General features: G+C 31.9%; 2 protein-coding genes across 2 annotated transcripts in view; both read left to right on the top strand.

The window, feature by feature from the left end:
- The window catches only part of LOC129954199 (interaptin), a 35,404-nt gene extending 32,266 nt beyond the window's left edge, over positions 1 to 3,138 (top strand). The window contains exon 4 of the mRNA XM_056067942.1: positions 2,580 to 3,138. Coding sequence (XP_055923917.1) covers positions 2,580 to 2,819 — 240 coding nt within the window. The 3' untranslated portion in view covers positions 2,820 to 3,138. The remainder of the gene's footprint in view (positions 1 to 2,579) is intronic.
- Positions 3,139 to 16,986: 13,848 nt separating this feature from the next.
- LOC129941825 (uncharacterized) lies at positions 16,987 to 18,541 on the top strand. Its single transcript, XM_056050575.1, has 3 exons — positions 16,987 to 17,144; positions 17,812 to 17,926; positions 18,004 to 18,541. Exons 1-3 carry the CDS (start codon positions 17,139 to 17,141, stop codon positions 18,393 to 18,395), a joined length of 513 nt encoding a protein of 170 aa, XP_055906550.1. The 5' UTR covers positions 16,987 to 17,138; the 3' UTR covers positions 18,396 to 18,541.
- Positions 18,542 to 20,858: the final 2,317 nt, after the last annotated feature.

Below are 20,858 nucleotides of genomic sequence, written 5' to 3'. Positions count from 1 at the left end.
TGCATGACTTTTCTTGACTTTGTTATTAAAAGTCTAGTTGAATTGGAAAAAAAGAGACAAAAAAAACAAATGTTGGGCCTTTTTTGTGGGAACTTGCTCTTGGTTATGAAGTGATCAAAATAATAAAACATACTTTATAAACATAGCACATACTTTCAGTTTAAATATCCATTACTAACAAATACAAAAAAAAAACAATTCTTAACAATATAGGACTTTAAAGCTTATTGCAAAAAGAGCACTTACTAAGACAAGGATATTTGTCTGGTATGTCCCACTTCGGAAGCACAGAATGAAAAGTTCTGTTTGTGGATTTGATTTTTTTTTGTGTAATCAGGTGGCATGGCTATTTGTAAATACTATAGGGAAGTATGAAGCAATAATAACAACATCAAACTTTTACCCTATGACCTACTACGGTCCCACTGTACAATGGCGAAAGTTTTGTTTTTGTATCAAATATTTCGCTTTGGTTTTTGGGCGAGCCCTAACACACATCACACGTAAATAAATTTAGAGATAGCACTGTGATTATTGATGATTTTTGGGTGATTTCAAGAAGTCAACGCATTGAATATTTACGTTGACAGTCTAATCGTTGATTAATATTTCAAACCAATTTATTTTTATTCTAGTGAAAACAGAGCACAAGAAAAATACGAACGCATCACCAAATAATAAAATCCTGCCAACCTTTAAGTAAAAAATATTTCTGGAACTGGATGAAGTGTCATTCTATTCCAAAACTTTATCTTAACTATTTATATGCACTATTTATACTGCCTTATTTATCCGCACTATTTCTTTGTTGTTCTTTAGTATGTGAGATTTTGCTGCGCTGCGTATAAATTTACCAATAAAAAACGCCTTATATAATGCTGGATTTAGAGGTTATATAAACGGTGATTTTTTAAGAGCTTGAGAACTTTAAAAAAAAAACCGCATAAAATTTGCAAAATCTCATCGATTCTTTATTTGAAACGTTAGATTGGTCCATGACATTTACTTTTTGAAGATAATTTCATTTAAATGTTGACCGCGGCTGCGTCTTAGGTGGTCCATTCGGAAAGTCCAATTTTGGGTAACTTTTTCGAGCATTTCGGCCGGAATAGGCCGAATTTCTTCGGAAATGTTGTCTTCCAAAGCTGGAATAGTTGCTGGCTTATTTGTGTAGAATTTAGACTTGACGTAGCCCCACAAAAAATAGTCTAAAGGCGTCAAATCGCATGATCTTGGTGACCAACTTACCGGTCCATTCCTTGAGATGAATTGTTCTCCGAAGTTTTCCCTCAAAATGGCCATAGAATCGCGAGCTGTGTGGCATGTAGCGCCATCTTGTTGAAACCACATGTCAACCAAGTTCAGTTCTTCCATTTTTGGCAACAAAAAGTTTGTTAGCATTGAACGATAGCGATCGCCATTCACCGTAACGTTGCGTCCAACAGCATCTTTGAAAAAATACGGTCCAATGATTCCACCAGCGTACAAACCACACCAAACAGTGCATTTTTAGGATGCATGGGCAGTTCTTGAACGGCTTCTGGTTGCTCTTCACTCCAAATGCGGCAATTTTGCTTATTTACGTAGCTGTACGCATTCGTGTGGTTGGTTTAATGTCCAATAAAATAAACTGAGTGCGAAACTTGGTCACAATCGCATTAATTGTTTGCTCACTTTGTCGATTATGTAGACCATAAATCGGACGTAAAGCGCGAAACACATTTCGAACCGAACACTGATTTTGGTAATAAAATTCAATGATTTGCAAGCGTTGCTCGTTAGTAAGTCTATTCATGATGAAATGTCAAAGCATACTGAGCATCTTTCTCTTTGACACCATGTCTGAAATCCCGCGTGATCTGTCAAATACTAATGCATGAAAATCCTAACCTCAAAAAAATCACCCTGTACTAATTGTAAGCTCACATTATTTGTATACTTTCATATAACTTATTACAGTTTTTCTTACTTCTTATGTTATGAACAGCCAAATATTTAAAAAACGGTTGTTATTGTGACAAAGCTAACGGTAAAAAATCGATAATACTTATTTTCCGTTTATTTTAGTTTGTTATTAGAAAATTTAATGAAACATATTATAACGTTGATATTGAGGGCTTTTTTGTTTTACTTGGAGAGCACTCCTATTTTTATGAACGCAACGGTATGTACTTGTTTCATATGACCTGTGAAGATTAAGATTTAAGTTTATTTACGTTGAAGAAGTACAATGTATGTCTTAAGACATTTTTGGTTAATTAACTGTGGTGCAGATATTCTTATTTACTAAATTTAACTCAAAAATTCAATTTTCAGTGCAATTTCATTTGAATGACATAATGAAAATATAAGACAAATCTCCAAACCACCAAAGAACTTAAGGGAATTGTTAACTCAAGGAATTTGATGACTCAAGTCACTGACAAACAAGGTCTTTCAAATACTACGTGATTCATTGCTTCTCTTGAAACATCGATTACTCAAAAAAATTTCAATTATTTCCCGAGTCTACCAGGCGCCTTTTATTTATTTATTCAGTTATATTCTATTTTAATAACAAAATATTCCATTATTTACAGCTAATCCAACAGTCACAGATATCAACAAAACGACCCTCAACTTCGGATATATACAAATTGATAAACAAAAGCAACAATTTCGTGCCAAAACTAACAAATATATCAACGGCTGTCGATAAATTGCGAGAAGATGTACAACAAATTTGTACCGTGATAAATGTAACATCTTCTGGACGTACAGAGAGCCCTCAATTAAAATTGTCACTTATGGATGAGCTCAAATTAGCTGACAATAAATAATATAGTATAGTGCTCAAAAACTACAAAGAACTATTTAACAAAAAGAAAAAAAAACAGTATACATCTTAACCAAAACACAAGCAACAATATTAATAACATTGTAAATAATTTTTTGTGTGTGATTTATTTATTTATATATGTTTAACTTTATTTGTTGACTAAACAAAACAACTTTTAAAAAACAAAACCCAAACACAGCAAATATGTATAAAGAAGTAGATATGTATAACTTTAAAGTCTCTTAGATAATTCTAGTAATATTTTATTTTCTTCTTCTTCTTTTTTGGGTAATAAACAAATGCCACAAACGGAAAATTAATATTTGTATTTATTTTTTTTTGTATTCATGAAAAATAGGTTTTGGGAAATACCAATGGATGTGGTTTTTTAAAAGGTTTGGCTGATAAGAAAACTTTTCTCAGGGCATTTAGTTCTGAAATTTTACTTTGTTATAGAAAAGAGAATTATGGGACCGTAAAATACACAAAAAGTTGTTAAATGGAAGAATTAGTATGTCAATGGTGGGCTCCACTGCGTATCCTGTGGATCCTTTAGATTTTGGATTTATTAGATTTATAAATACATTTATTTCTTCAGAAGTTGAAATATATACAACAGTTCATATTATCATAATGTATATAAATATTAGAAATAAAGTGGTGGCATTTTGTATTTAAAAAATAAAAACAGTGCTTAAAGCCACTGCAAGATTAACAAGTAAAACAAATTAAAATAATTTGGGAGGGGTGACCCTTAATTGAGAAAATATGTACATTTAAAAAAAAAAACAAAACTCTCTTTGATAATCACCACAAATATTGAGTCTTTTATATCACTGGAAATAACATTCTTTCTAAATCATCAAAGTGAAAAGTCAACAACCAGCTCTATAGAAGTTTTTCGAAACGATTTGGTAATATAAGTGATCACATCATAATCGGAAGTTTATTAAATAAACGAGAAGACAAAACAGAATAGAAATTACGGAAGGCAGTAGTGCGGAATTAGGGAACAGGTACCATACATTGCATGTTACCAGGGAGGTTATGGCTGTCCAAAACTCTGAAATTCAAATTTCCTGAGCGTTGGAAAAGGTTTTAAGGACTTTATAGCAATATACAGCTGTTAACAAAATAATAGCAGCGCTACTTTCTTCTCATTTCTTTTTATTATATCTTCTTTGTTATTGCTTTTTTCTCTTTTTTTTCTGAAAGCTCTTATTCTAAGCTTTCATTATCACCATCAATCATATCAATATGCAATTTATCAATAAAATAACGGCACTTTGTTTAAAAAATACAGTGCGTAGCACTCTTCGCACATCTAATTTAAAGGCATGCCACCCAAGAAGAAAGCCAACGCCTTGCTTTTGCAAAAAAGTATGGTGGTTGAGCACGAGAGAAGTTGCGGAACGTCTTGTTTTCGGACGAAAGCAAAATCGTTCTTTTTGGTGTAACTGGGTCTAGAAATTTTGTTTGGCGTCCACCGAACATAGAGTTCCAGCCAAAATACACCATGGAAACAGTCAAGCATGGAGACAGCAAAATAATGGTTTGGGGCTGTTTTTCGTACAATGGTGTTGGGCCCATAAAAAAAATTGATGGCATTATGGATCAACATGCGTATGTCCAAATTTTGGAGGAGGTGATGCTGCCTTACGCTGAAGAAGACATGCCTCTCAGATGGGTCTTCCAGCAAGATAATTACCCAAAGCACACAAGCCGTAGTACGAAAGAGTGGTTCTCACGTAAGGATATACAGCCCTTAGATTGGCCAGCGCAATCTCCAGACCTGAATCCCATTGAGCATTTGTGTGCGGATGTTAAACGTATCGTTGGCAAGCCCAACCCCAAAAATCAGGCAGAATTGTGGACGGCTGTACAAAGTGTGTGGAGGGGAATACCCATAGAGCGGTGCAATAAACTGGTGGATTCAATGCTAAGAATATGTGGTGATGTTATGAAAATGAAGGGTTATTGTACAAAATATTAATGTGTTGAATAAATTATATTAATTATAAAATTGGGTGCAATTATTGAGTGAATGTTAATTTTTTGAATATTTATATAACAAAAAAGATATAATAAAAAGTAATGAGAAAAAAGTAGCGCTGCTTTTATTTTGTTGACAGCTATAAATGTCTTAATGGAAGAATCTTCAACCCCGTGAATAATGGAAAACTATGATGCAGTCTATGTTGAAGTGTCAGAATCGGTTTTATATTGTTTAAATGTATTCCACTACAGCATGCTACACCATATTGCAATTTAGATTGAGGGATTCCATAATATATTTTTTTAAGCAGATGAAGTGAGCATACTTTTTGGTGGTAGAAAAAATGCCGAAACGTGGAACGGAAACACTTTTTTAAATTCTCAGATTGATTACTAAAAGACATTTTAGAGTCAATAAGTAGTATGTAATCGAGGTTGGATAACATATACAATGGCAACTTTGCAATTTGAATCTAAGACATTCAGGCTCATGGAAGAAAATATCCGGTTCCAAGGAGTTCTGTTGAGTAAGACTAAAGAACATAATTTTTGTTTTTGCACTTATGACTAGTTTATGTTCAGCGAACCATGACCTAAGCATATGTAGATCCCAATTAATTTCACAGACAAGGTCCCGGAGGCCTTCAGCACCAAATGCACAACCAACGTCATCAGCAAAAGCAGTAACATTTGATTTTAGTTTTAAGCTGAATAAAGAATTAATATATATTAAAAACAAAATAGGTCCCCGCACTAAACCTTGTGGAAACCCTACATTAGTAAATTTGAAACCACTTCTTAAATTAACAATTTTAACTCTCAGTGGTCTATTATGAAGATAGGATCTAAACCAGTCCCTCATAAGGCTTCTTAAACCCAAATTTTTTAGTTGAGTAACCATTATATCATGGTTCACTATATGAAATGCTTTAGCGATATCGACATAGAGCCCAGCTGTGAACTTTTTTTTATCTAGGTTATTGAAGACATCAGAGCAAAATTTCGGAAGGGCATCTTCCGTCGATTTTTTTTTCTAAAAACCGAATTGCAGAGGATTTACAAATTGCTTTTTATCTAAAAAATCAATAAGTCTCATTTCAATACTTTTTTCAAAAATGTTACTTATTGAAGAAAGAATTGAAATGGGCCTGTAATTAAAAACTTCTTTCTCTGAACCTTTTTTAAGGATTGGAACAGTATCAGCACATTTCAATGCTTCAGGAAAAGTTCCTCAGAATATGCTTTTATTAAATATAAGGCTCAGGTGAACCTTAACAATAAAAAGTATGTACGTTTTTTTTAAATAGAAATGTATCTCTTATTATTGTAATGATTTTGATTCGCTGGTTGACAGAATTACGTTTATTTTCTGTCCCAAAAATAAAACAGGTACGTTTTTTTAAAGAATTAATATGTTCTTAATTCAAATTTGGCCTTTAAACTTGTCTACTAGACAAAGATAAAATTCAAAACATATCTGAATTAATCGAGTGATTATTTTGCAAAGTTACTTAGTTTGTGGAAATTGCATAAGTTATGGGTCTTTACTTGTCTCTATATGAAGTTTTGAGTAAACCTTGAGTTAATACTTTCATACAGCTAAAAATTCACTTTTATCGATATCGATTTAATTTTTTTCGACCCAAATATCTTTTCAAAAATTGTAGATATTGGCCTTAAACTACTTTTATCTTTCAAAAAATATTGTTGTTAACATTAAGTAAAATTTTGAAAAAAATCAATTGGCAGTTTTTGTACAAAAAACTAAAAACCAAAAAAAAATTAACAAAAGTTGGTAAAAATTGATTTTCGACTCAAATATCTTTTCAAAAATTTGAAATATTGGCTTCAAACTATTTTTATCTTATAAGAAATATTGTTTTCAACATTCGATAAAATTTTGAAAAAAATCGAATTGACAGTTTTTTTTACAAAAAATAAAACTCTTAAAAAAAAACAATATTAAAAATTGGTAAAAATTTACTTTCGACTCAAATAGCTTTTTAAAAATTAAAAATATTGGCTTTTAACTTATTTTATTTTACAGAAAATATTGGTTTCGAAATTCAGTAATTTTTATATAAAATTCCAACAGTCCGTTTTTTCATAAAAAATAAAATCTAACAAAAAAGTACGCAAATTTGGTAAAAATTGATACGAGTACATATAGACAAACTTTTAAGCAAGACAAATCGACAGACGGGATGGGAAGTTATCAGTGTGGGTCGCATCCCAGCCTCTTTTTTACTTTTGTTTGCATATATAGATTACACTCTTCATCTCCCCTCTATTTTATGAATGAAATGTCAAAAGTTTTTTTAGTCTTAAACGATCGAAGAATCTTATTATTATAGGTGATTTATACATAGATATTCTAGTAAGTAATTCTGTTTCTGATCTTCATAAAGTTCTCATAGCCGAAAATGGACTTACATCTTTCGTGAACGAAGTGACTAGGCCTTGTTGTGGTACGTGCCTTGACCATGTTCTTCGTCGTTTTGATAAGATTCCCTGCAATTTTATTGCTGGAATTAACCTTGAACTTAATATAACTGACCACTGTATGAAAGGAATTCTCTTTGAAAGTGTTAGATGTGAAAACAATGAATGTTGTACCCAACCCCCCTTTATCAGAGTCAACTATCAACTTTTAAATAGTAGATTACTAAATTACTTTATGAAAATTGGAATAGCGTCATGTTTGAAAGTGAAGTATCCATTGCCTATAATTTATTTTTAAAAATCACATAAGTTTATCAACTTGTACTTTAATGCAGAACAATTCAAATAGAAACCTCAAACCATGGATAAACTCATAACTGATCAACAGAATTAATCAAAAAATAAAAATAAAAATAAAAAAATGTCTGAAACATCCGATGAATTTCAGTCTGAAAACCAGGTATAAGAGGCTGTGTCAAAAAGTAAAGGAAGAAATAAGAAAGTTCCATTATTCAAAAAAGTAAGTAAAACAGGTAAAGGAAATTATAGACCAATAACTTTGTTGTCTTCAATATCGAAATTGTTTGAGAGGATAATTAAAACAAGAATTCTGTCTTACCTTAATGAAATAAACTTTTTAGTCCATTCCAATTTGCATTCAGGGCTATTTTTCCCAAACTATCGCAAAGACCTGCAAATCTACAGCTATATTTGGTATATGCATCAACACAATGGAAATAAAAACCACTAAATCCATTCTTAATATTATAAATGCGAAAGTAACTCTGTCTGTAAGTCTGTTACTCAATCACGCCTAAACTACTGAACCAATTTGCATGAAATTTGGTATGAAGATATTTTGATACCCGAGAAAGGGTATCATAGGCTACTTTTCACCACCGGAAAATGACAACTTCCCATGAGAAAATTCAGGTGGGCCGATCGCTTTTACGCCTTAACTACTGAACAGATTTAAATGAAATTTGGTAAGGAGATAGTTTGAGACTTAAGAAAGGTCACGAGTTACTTTTGACCACGGAAAAACAACGCATTCCCAAGCGAAAAATGACTTTCCGGTGAATATGATCGCTTTCACTCCTAAATTACCAAAAATTTGAATAATATTTTGGATACAACTGGTATTACGGGAAAAAAACTCATTTTCAATCTGCACAATGCAAATCTGCTCCCAAAGTGCGAGAGCTTTTTGCTAAATTTTGCTATATGTGGACTGTCAAATCCTCAACAATTGTGGGATAAGTTTAAAAATGACATGGCGGATGATATTTTACATATTTTATACAGAGTTCAAGAACAAAATCCGACTGATATAATTTACATTGAGGCGTTTACTTTTGTAGAAGATCACGTTATAAATATTACTGATGGGATAGATTTGCCTGAATTTTGGGATGACAAGGCCATAGAGAATTTGGGAAGTGAGCAGTGATTCAGTTATACGCAAAATTTCCGGCGGAGAAGGTGGTTTGCTATTTTTAGATGCTCTAGGAGGCACAGCAAAACTTTTCTCTTGAATGTATTGTAAGCTCAAATTCGGGAAAACAATGGAGTTTCTTTAGCAGTAGCTTCCTCAGGAATAGCAGCTACGATGCTTTGTGATGAACGGACAGGGCACTCGGTTCTGAAACTGCTGTTGAACTTAGCTCATGAGGAAACGCCAGTATGTAATATCAGCAAAAAGAGTGAGCGTGGAAGAATGTTGCAGAAATGTAAATTGTTGGTTTGGGATGAAAGTACAATGTTGAACAAAAAAAGGAGTTGAAGCACTATATCGTACACTGAAAGACATCAAGAACAACCAGGCTATCATGGGAGGGATGGTGGTTATCTTAGCTGGCGACTTTAGACAGACCCTGCCGGTAATTACTAGAGGTACACCGACAGATGAAATAAACGCATGTTTGAAGGTGTTTAAACTTTGCAGCTTTAATGAATCTTCCTCCAGGATATAGTGGCTCCAATTCCACATCTACGAATTTACTGGAGTTCCGCTTTGAAATGTCAACTTTTTGAAACAAAACATCTTCATTATTTGAGTATTTATATTGAATTATAAATGACTTTTCATTTTGGAAACGAAGCCATTGAATTTTAAGCCATTAAACTTTCGAGTTCTTGTCGGTGGATACTTTACTGTTTCAAATGAAATGCTTTTAAAGTCATCTGCTGTCATTTTGACTTAGTGGAATGGCTGCTTTTTGTTGCAGTGATGATTACACGAACCCAATCATCAGGTGTAAAAATGTCCTTATAATACCTCTTTTCCTTTTCAATTAGACCGAAATCTTGATCACATGGTAGGAATGAGTGTCCAGATACTAAGAACTTATGGGCTATCTGGTCAACTTCAAAGGTAGAGTTGTTAACCATGTATGTGCAAATAGTGCTCATTCTTATGGTCCGATTTCGACCACCACATTGATCACTATACATAATATGTGTTTAAACTTGACATTCGCTTTAACGTGATGTATAATGCAAGACCCTATTTCCTGTGGACAACGTGAAGCTATTCCCTCATTCCAGGTGTACATAAACGATTTGTTTGTAATAAGGTTATGAATACCAAGGCAATAGGTCCATAGCTGCCTCTTGTAGTAAGCTACCCTTGTGGAAATAACTGTCGTCGGCAGGGTTTTCATCAAATCGAAAGCTATAACTGCATATTTATTGTTGTTAAGTTTCAAATCCAACTGCATCCCACTTCTAGCTGATTCAGCTCTTTCGCTCGTTATTCTCTGCTTTTCAGAAGGATCATCTGCAGCCTCGATGTTAACATTAAAAGAATGGCATTTCTTGCAACTGTCAGAACCTGGAGCTCGAAAATGCATATTACAAAATTTCTAAAAAGATTTTCGTCAACACGAATTTTGAAACAATATCCCTTTCTGCAGAACCACGATACAGCTCGTACATTAACGAAATGTTTAAGGTCGGTGCAAGAAATTCTCTTCGGATATTCTTTTTCCTGGAATAATGAGAGCTATACCTTGGAAATTTGTTAATAAAGTCTTCACGAGCTCTGTAGCTTCAGCGGTCGTCTTGTTATGAGGTGGATGCCTTCCCCTTTGGTCCAAAATTGGTTGTGTTGATCCACTTCCAGGTGTTCTATGCTTAAGAGCACGAGTCATACGACCATCAGTTACCTGTAGAATCTGTTTAAAAAACCTTTTGCAGACAATCATTCCGACATTGTTGACCCAGGAAGTTTGTAAATTCTTGTATTAAATCTGCGGCTTTCGCCCAAAGACCTCTTATAAGATCTCTTTGTTTCAATAACTGTAATTTGTCCACATAAATACGCATTTTGCAAATCATGATCAGCAATTTTATACAAATTTTCAAAAATACTTCGCAAAATAATCTCACTGAAATGATGATGACATTTTAACGGACATGGGCATGCAAGTGCATTTAGCGTTCGAGCTGGCTTCACAATTCCTTTTACAATCTTATAACATTTTCCTGAATTTCGCTGAACTTTACTTACATACGTGTTTTCATATTTCCATACTTTTAAATACATACTAGCTAACATTATTTATTTTCAAAAAATATACATTCTCTTAAAAAGTAGAATGCGTTTTTGACCTAACCCACACAAATGTTTAAATTCTAGAATTCAATGTGGCCTAAGCAGCTTAGGCCGTTTTGGCATGAAACAATTTTTGAATTTCATAGAGACGAAAAACAGTTTTCCCCATAAAAATTTACCTAGTTTTATACGATATCACAGGGAGATTTTTTTATATATTTCAAAAGATTCCGGTTTGATCTGCATAGTCGGTTTGATTTTTTTGAAAACGAGGGTTAGGCCGTTTTGGCGCTGAGCGCCTCATATAAGAATTCCAGATTCGTTTCACGAGCAAGACCTACTTTCAAATCCTTTTGCCTTTATTTTTGTTGAAAACTGATTTTTGTAAAACAGATGAAATCTAATACTTAACTTGTAAAAATTGTTACAATGTTATATGGAATAAATATAAATCTTTCATCTTAATATTGAAAAAAACGGATTAAAGATTTGGAAAACTATGACCATCATTGAAAAAAAGATAGCCTGAAAAAGCCTTATGTACAGATATGGACACTATTTTTATGTTTTAAAATACCAAACAGAGTTTTATTTAATTTAATTTTTATTAACTTAAAAAGATTTTTTTTTTCATGTTTGGTCTTCATTTTCTTATTTTCTTTTTTTCAAACTAAAATTATCCATTGTTTATAGTAAAATTATAACTTTAAATATTTTAAATTCATAATTGTAAAAAAAGGAACAAATTTCGTGGACATTAAAATAGATACACCGATTTAAAATAATTAAATTAAATGCAAAGCTATTCTGGATTTCAAAATCATTTTAATATATGGTAGCCTGGCCCTGGCCCAATGTCTAACAGATGTTACAGTGTAACAACATTGTGTCAAATAATCGGCGGCATATTTCCCAACAGAGCATTTTAAATTTCCCGCAAAATTTTCTATGGAATTTAAGTCAGGCGATAGGGATGTCCACTCAAATACGCTGATTTATTGGTATTTAAAATACTTTTGGGCAGATTTGAATGTTTGCTAAGGGTCGTTGTCTCGGCCGCATAAGGCAGCATTGTATACTTCATGATATTCACCTCTATATTTTGAACCATTTTACCCGCACTCAAAAAATAACCATAAAGTATGATACTGCCGCCACCATTCTTGATCGTTTTCTAGAGTATTTGGGATTTAGTTCTTTAAAAGGAAGCCTTCTAACGGTTTTTCTACCATCACTTCCCAACAAATTCATCTTTGTTTCGACCATCCACAAAACATTCCTCCAATTTTTGCCTCTTTTTAGTCCTCTCCATTCAAAATGATTGTTGTTATATTTTTTTTCATAGAAAGGGCACCATTCTCGCAATCCTTCTGAACAAGTTAGCTTCAACAAGTCTTCTACGAACAGTTCTGGAAGTTATTGGAAGCTGTAGTTTGTTTTTTATGTCCCTTGAAAATTTGTAAGGATCTTTTTTTTTGAGGGGCAAATGATCTTTAAGTCTTCTCTTGGGGTTGTTTCGCTTGGTTTTCACAGCTGATTTTTTGCTCAATTGGTCAAATTGGCTGCGTTCAATCTCGAGATGGATATGCTATCCTGGATATGTGAATTTTTAGATATCTTATTGAACTAGTTGAATACCTGAATTGAGATAGCAACAGGTTTCAGCGGTTCACAAAAAGCCGGCAAACATTTAGATTTCGAAGTCCAAATTGTTATAAAACAACATTTTAAGTGGATAATTTCAATAATTCACTGAATTTTCACCAAAAATCATGGAAATTTAAAATTATTTTGGATTCCTTTAAATTCATTCATATATTGAATCAGCTGTCGGATACCTATGTACATACATACAACAGAAGTTCTTGGATACCTTTGTATTCCTTTTTTGATATCTCAGCTGTTTTTGATCAGCTGTTATTTTACACGTAAAATACTAACAAAAAGGTATCCAGATACCCTATCTGTCTGAGATTGAACGCAGCCATTGCTTTTGCAATCAACTTGAAAGATTTGCTCATTATTCTGGCTATTTCCCTCACTTCGTAGAACTAAAATGACAGCTTTCTCTTCTAGGGAACAGTGCTTACCACGACCCATGTTTTCCTCAGAATTAATAGTAATATTATTAAAATAATTTGAATTTACTTCCTAAAGTGAACTAATTGTCTTATAAATCAAAAAAAAAAATATTAAATACTAATATTTTTGATCCTTGTTAAACATTAAGGTCCAAGTGCCAATGTGTTTCTATTTGAATGTCCACCAAAAACACAATCTTACCTAAGGAACGGTTCATCTCCAAACAATCAAAAAAAAAAAAAAAAAAAACAATGTTATTTTGCATGAGAGAATCTAACTTTTTTTTGATAACGTTTAAATTTATTTTTAATGCATGTTGTTGTTTTTATTTGTTTGTAAATATAATGTATTACGTATTTTGAAATAAGGCCACAAAAACTAAATGAAAAAGTGCAATTTTATTCTCCGTAAAAAAAAAATTTTATGGATTGGTGCTATCTTTTGACTTTGAATGTCTCTGCTCTGAAGTTCAAACGAACGTAAGCTCTAGCTCTAGAAAAGTAAGTTGGTGTTCAAATAATTACCCGTGTTTTGTTGAAATATCTATCCATAGTATAGTAGGATATTACACTAGTAACAAAAACAATATCCAAAGTAAAAATAACACCGATAAAAGTTAGAGTAGAATCTTACTATGGATGGGTTTTTGACATTTATACGAGTCTCGAATGGATCTTATATGATTTCGTTTTCAAATGTTATTACGATTGATAATGCATTTGTATCTCGATGGGTGTGTTCGTTGAGTAGTTGTGCATTTGGAATTATGTATGTATGTGTTTTTCATTGAGGAACAAATCAATCTGTTACTGATGATATTATTTAGTTTTGTTAATGAAAAACATAATAACTGGGCTTATTTTGCAAGAGGAAATAATAGTAAAGATCATTAAGTTTTGCTATGTTTCTACCAAAGGTTTATCTCAGTTTAGATTAAATAAATCTTCATGGTGTTTCCGACGCACAAGAAGATTTAAAAAATGATTTAGTTGTTAAGTTATAATAACTTGACTCCGATCTCCGACGGGAATACCAAAAAAGGCACTTATTTATACGAGTCCCGAATGGATCTTATGTGATTTCGTTCTGAAATGTTGGTACGAATGATGTTGCATTTGTATCTCGATGACTGTGTTCGTTGAGTAGTTGTGTATTTGGGATCATGTGTTTTCCATTAGGGAAAGAAATCTATCCATTACTGTTGACATTATTTAGGTTTGTTAGTAAAAATGGACCAACTGGGCTTATTTTGTAAGAGAAAACAGTATCAAAGATATTTATGTCTTGCTATGTTTCCATTTTCACCAAAGGTTTATCTCAGTTAAGAAAAAATAAATCTTAACTGAATTCAGGTATATGCAAAATTGTAGTAGTCTACTAACAAAACCCTTTCTTCAAGTTTTTATTAACTTCCTTAGGAAGTTATTGTAATGGGTCCGATTTTTTAAATTGAAAATTTTGACATTTCTCGACGTTTCAAGGTCCCTAGAGTCGAAATGAAAGATTTTTAGAAAGATGTCTGTGCGTCCGTGTGTACGTACGTTCGTACGTCCGTATGTTCGTACGTCCGTACGTTCGCGACCATTTTTTAGTCGTCCATAGCTCAAGAACCAGAAGAGATATCAATTTCAAATAAATTTTTAGAAACTTTTAAGCAATACAAATCGACAGACGGAATGGGAAGTTATCAGAGTGGGTCGCATTCCAGCATCTTTTTTATGTCAAATTGTTTGGTTAAAACTTTGAAATCGACCACCAAGTGTGAAATGGAAAACAAAAAGAAAACAGGAAAAAGATAAAAAAAAACTTATTTTAGCTAATAAACTACATTATTAAACAATTATAAATTTTTTAGAAACACAAATTCTATTATCTTTTGCTGAGTCTTCGAGACTAGTAAGCTGTTTAAAAAACATTCCTGGCATGAATTCATTCCCGCTGGCACTGGACTCGATCAATTCACTCAAAAGCTGCAATTGTTAAATGAACTTTGTTTTATAGAATCTCAATTTAAAGATGTTTTATTACCATTTCTGCTTGGAAATTGTCCATTTTATTAGTTTTAGTTAGTTTTTTATGCTAAGTTAATTTCAACTTTTGATTTTCCCAAAAATTTCTTCTATTTGTGTGTTTTTTTATTATTATTCTGACAGATCTTAAATCAGTTGTACCAATATTTCAAATACAAAAATCTGACTACTACCGATGAGTTTTCTTGTGAATTTTCTACTATACATACTATTAAAAGAATGCCAAAAAAAGAAGCTGGGATGCGACCCACACTGATAACTTCCCATCCCGTCTGTAGATTTGTCTTGCTTAAAAGTTTGTCTATGTGTACTTGTATCAATTTTTACCAAATTTGCGTACTATTTTTTGTAGATTTTATTTTTTATGAAAAAACGGGCTATTGGATTTGTATATAAAAATTACTGAATATTGAAAACAATATTTTCTGTGAAATAAAATAAGTTCTAAGCCAATATTTTTAAGTTTTGAAAAGCTATTTGAGTCGAAAATCAATTTTTACCAACTTTTATACATTTTTTTTTAGGTTTTTATTTTTTGTAAAAAAAACTGTCAATGCGATTTTTTTCAAACTTTTACTGAATGTTGACAACAAGATTTTTTAAAAGATAAAAAAAAATTAAAGCCAATATCTCAAAGTTTTGAAAAGATATTTGAGTCGAAAATCAATTTTTACCAACTTTTATAAATTTTTTTTTAGGTTTTTATTTTTTGTAAAAAAACTGTCAATTCGATTTTTCAAAATTTAATTGTATGTTGACAACAAGATTTTTTGAAAGATAAAAGTAAATTAAAGCCAATATCTCAAAGTTTTGAAAAGATATTCGAGTCGAAAATCAATTTTTACCAACTTTTATAAATTTTTTTTTAGGTTTTTATTTTTTTTGTAAAAAGAACTGTCAATTCGATTTTTCTCAACATTTTTAAAAATGTTGAAAACAATATTTCTTATAAGATAAAATAAGCTTGAAGCATAAATTTCAAGTTTTTGAAAAGATATTTGAATCGATACTCAATTTTTACGAACTTTGAGTAATGTTTTTTTTTAGATTTTTATTTTTTTATAAAAAAAACTGTCAATTAGATTTTTCTCAAAGTTTTATCAGATGTCAAAAACATTATTCTTCGTATTATTCATTGTTTTAGAGATGAAATCATATTTCAGTTGTAAAATTTTGGAGGTGATAATTTTTTTTTTCAGTTTTATTGATTTTAAAAAAAAAACCGTTATATTGATTTTCTTCAAAAAATATACCTGTTTGGTATCACGTTACAATATATTATATAAAATTTAATTCAAGTCTCTAGCGTTTTTGGTTCGTAAAATATTTAGGGTTAACCAAAATGTTCACCTTTTTTTCAAACTGCTATGGTAAAAAAACCACCGACGCAATTTTCTTGAGAGCCCTTTCTGCATCTTTCTGCCTTATTATCTGTATAACAAAATTTATTTGAAGGCGATATCTCTTCTGGTTCTTGAGCTATGGACGACGAAAAAAAACGTCGCGAACGTACGGACGTACAAACGTACGTACACACGCACGCACAGACATCTTTCTAAAAATCTTTTATTTCGACTCTAGGGACCTTGAAACGTCGAGAAATGTCAAAATTTTCAATTTGACAAATCGGACCCATTACAATAACTTCCTATGGGAAGTTAAAAACGGGTATTGTTTAACTTAAAAACCAATTATTAACACAAGAGTCTTGTTAACCAACCGTATTTAAAATAATGGAAAATTCGAGACGTTTACATAAAGAATAAACAGAGTTTTTAAACTTGTGCTTTATTTTGAGTAAAAGATTGAAACTTCAATTGCTTGGTTGCAGAACTGTTATCAATAGAAGCGAGAGATTTTAAAAAACATATAACAAGCATATCAAAAATAAAGTCGACTAAATGAATAATTCAAATTTAATCTCAACAAGTTAAAAAATAGACGTAAACTTCAGCCGAACACAATTTTTCTAGATACCATGTTTATTAATCATAAGCCCGCATTTATACACCTGTTAATACAAAATGTTTTTTTTTTTTTTTGTTTAAATGTATCACCCACTTTTTCTATGCCGCCGACTAAAAAATGTTTTTAAAGATGAGCGTGTGATCATTTTTATTTAGATTTGCAACGACAGTGGAAGTGTTTTGAAGTAATTGACTTCTTTTGTTTATAATATTCAAAATAGTTATAAATAGTATCAGACTTCTTTATAATGAAAGTAAGCTTAATATTATTAATTTAAGTATTATTCTTGTGAATTTGTGTTATCAGTGATTAAAGTTATAATAAACATTTGTAAGAAATTTTATATTTCTATGCGTTCGTGGTTAAAGCTTTTAAAATACAAAAATTTAATATGATAATGATTTTCGGAGTGATAAGTATTGGCAGATCATATAAAATAGATTTAATGGGATCTAAATTTTCAATGGATTAATTGCCATATTCAAAAATTATTGAAAATCTGAATGATGTCAAAATTATACCTCGAAATATGTTTATATCAAAAATTTTATTTGTGTTGGAAATAGGTTCTCATACCTATGTGCAACATTTGAGCTTACAAAGAAAAGACGGAATTAAATGTTTTCCTAGGGCAATTTTAGGCTCCCACTGAATTTTTAAATGTGTTTGAAGATGTTAAAATTATTATATTATTATGTGTTTGATAAAAGTGACAATTATGCATGTTTTGAAAATGAACTTAATTTTTAAATGTTTTTATCATCTCAACCATCATTGGCATAATTAGGAAAAGATCGTATTTTTGTTTAGAGATGTTAATATAAGTCAAAAACTTACACAAAATTTCATGATTAAGATATGAATTATAGAATAAATATTTACATTAATTATCTTTTTTATTTTTTTTTTAATTTATAAAGGTCGTTTTATGGTCTTTGTTTGTGACGTTCATTTGCTCCCTTTTTTTGTTTGAAGAAGTTTCATCACTTGGAACGACTATCGTAGGCGATATACTCATCGAAAGACAAATTGATGGTTTGTTAAAAAATAAAAATAATTTTAGAGAAAATTTAAGTTTAATCAACATCTCTATTTTTTATTTTTCCATTCAGGCCTTTTGTATTGTGATTCATTGATTTGTCCCCACGGAACCGCCCAATGTCATGTGACCAAACGAAATGATCCTAATGATTTTAATTACATCATACGACAACGCAAATGCATCGCCGAAAATGGAGCCATTTTAGGAGAACAGAAAATAATTGAACGAAATAAATTCCTTGGTAATGTAAATGTGAACGTTTTGTCCTCAGGAGGGGTGAGTTCAACTTTTGGAACACCATTAACACCTCAAGAACAAAAGGAACTTAATGACTTTTTACAAAAAACCCAAGAAAATGTTCAATCACAAGTTAATGGAGCATTATATCAAGTTCAATCATCGCTCGGAAATCTTTTGGGTGGAAGTTTTTTACCAAATATCCAAAATATTTTCAAAATCTAATTTGAATATTGAGAAATTTGAAATCTTATAAACAAGTTTTCAATGAAAATGTGCATTAAAAAATTCAAACTTTTTAATAAAGGTAATGAGATGAATGTCATGCTCTGAACAATAAAAACTTCGAATATCTACTCACATAAAAAAAACATTTTTTTCCTTTTTTGAACAAAGAAGGTCTGTGGGAATGTGGGAAATCATTTACATAAAAAAATTTCAGATCTAAATCTATAAATCGTCCAAGCGAAACGCCCTTGAAGAGAAAGAGGATTCCAAACCACCCGCTCAGGTTCAAATTCAAAATTGAGTTCTTGGTGAGAGTTGCTGGCTAGAACCTAAAGTAGAAAATCATGTCTTAAAACAAACAGCGCCATTTTTCCCGGTCTTGTAGGAAATCAGTTTCTTTTTTAATTTGGCTGTTGTTTAAGGTTTGACAGTTCAGTTGCAAATGTCAAACAGGGTTGACATTGGCTGCGTTAAATATTAGACAGATAGGGTATTCGGATACCTTTTTGTTAGTATTTTACGTGTAAAATAACAGCTGTTAAAAAACAGCTGAGATGTGAAAAAAGGAATCCAAAGGTATCCAAGAATTTCTGTTCACATTGTTGAATTTCAAGATTGATTTTAGCTTTTTGTATTTGTTAGTAAACAAAAAGATAGAAAATGTTAGTTGAGGTTGTATTTGAGGCTGTTCTGAACATAATAGACGATAAAGAAGCTTTATTTACCTCCGAATTTTAGAAGGAAATAAGATCGAAATTTTTTCAAACTATATCTAGGTATTGTCACTTTATAATAGCCATCGTTTCTGTTAGGATAGTTTTCTGTTAAACGTAAATAGTTTAAAACCGGTAGTTTCGCAAGTAAATTATTAATCGCATAGAATTCCAATTAAGCTAAGAGGAAATTTAACATAGATTACAGATTAAGGTTATCTCTTATTTATTAAATTGTTACGCACCTATCAATTCATTACCGTCCGACGAATCTGTTAAATTTTCCATTAAATGTTTTATCTTACAACAATTTTGACTTCAAAGCTTAAATGTTTCTCTGCTTTTTGTGAACAGCTGAAAGTTGTATCTAAAAATGCACCTATCCAAGGTACCTGCCCTATCCAACACGAGATTGAACGCAGCCATTGCGCGCAAGCTTATAACTACTTCGTCATTGGCCAGGTATACGGTATGGTAGACATAAGGGACTTGAAAGTAAGGCAAGTTTTTAACATCTGATTGGGGGGCAGCTGCCAAAAAATTGATTAAAATTAAAGCAACTATATTGGAAAGAGGATTGGATGGTTAATGTAAAAATTTGAATTGTTCATGTTTTTTCATTCAAGTTATAGCTGAACTTTATTATTTAATCTTTTGTGTAAGAGAATTAATTGTCAAATTGGAAAATATAAAAGAAAAATGCAAATAATCTTCTCGTGAATTTGATGCTTTGTCTGATTCAAACCAAAGAATTGTTTCGTCCTATCCTCGCACTGAAATCCTTGTTACGGGCGATTTCAATGTACACAATTCTTCATGGCTTCAACATTAAGGCCAGAAAACGCCAGATGGAGTGTGTGCAGAAATCTTCAACAACCTAACTCAGCTAGTCAGCGAGCCCACCCGAATATCGGACGTTGAAGGTCGAGCAGAAAACACTCTTGACTTGTTTCTTACCTCTGACCCTGATAAGTATACTGTTAGTGTTCTATCTCCTCTAGGCACATCTGAACATTGTGTTATATCTGCAAATTTTTCGTGTCAAAACTCCTCAGTTAAAGAAAGAGCTCCTAGGAGAACCGTTTGGCAATACGAGAAAGCCAACTAGGACGGTCTCAATAATTATTTTAGGATCTTTAACTGGTCACTATGCTTCCTCGATAGTGAAGTTGACACCAGCACTGATATGATCACAAGTTTGATTTTCCTGGGAATAAGAACTTTTATCCCGAACAGAATCAGACCTAAGCAAAACGCATGGTTCGATGCGAGCTGTTAAGAAGTTTTTAGGGTCAAGAAGGTAAATTTCGGTTGTTTTAAAGCCAATCCAACTGAGAAAATCCGAATAAGTTCAAGCAAGCCAGGAAGACCTGCAACGCTCATATTCGACGGACCAAATTTTTACATGACCAAAAATTACGGCAAAAAATACTGCATTGTCCCAAAGGCAGTATAATTTTTGGTCATTTGTAAAAAATACGCTCGTTGTCAATAATACTCCATTTGTTAGTTCTTTAGAGAAAGCTAATCTCTTCGTTAGGCAGTTCGTCGCCAATTCAACTCAAAGCTAGATTGGTGGTTCGCGGATTCAGTCAAGAACGGGGTGTTGATTATTTTGAAACTTTCAGTCCAGTGGCAAAATTTACTTCCATACGCTGTACTTTCGCAATTGTGGCAAACGAAGGATTAAGTTTGTCTCAATTTGATGTTAAGACGGCCTTTTTAAACGGCGATTTATATGATGAGA

Source organism: Eupeodes corollae, chromosome 1 (assembly GCF_945859685.1).
Source record: "Eupeodes corollae chromosome 1, idEupCoro1.1, whole genome shotgun sequence".
NCBI classification, from domain to species: domain Eukaryota; kingdom Metazoa; phylum Arthropoda; class Insecta; order Diptera; family Syrphidae; genus Eupeodes; species Eupeodes corollae.
The sequence above is the reverse complement of the archived record's forward strand: the minus strand, read 5'-3'. Positions and strand labels throughout refer to the sequence as shown.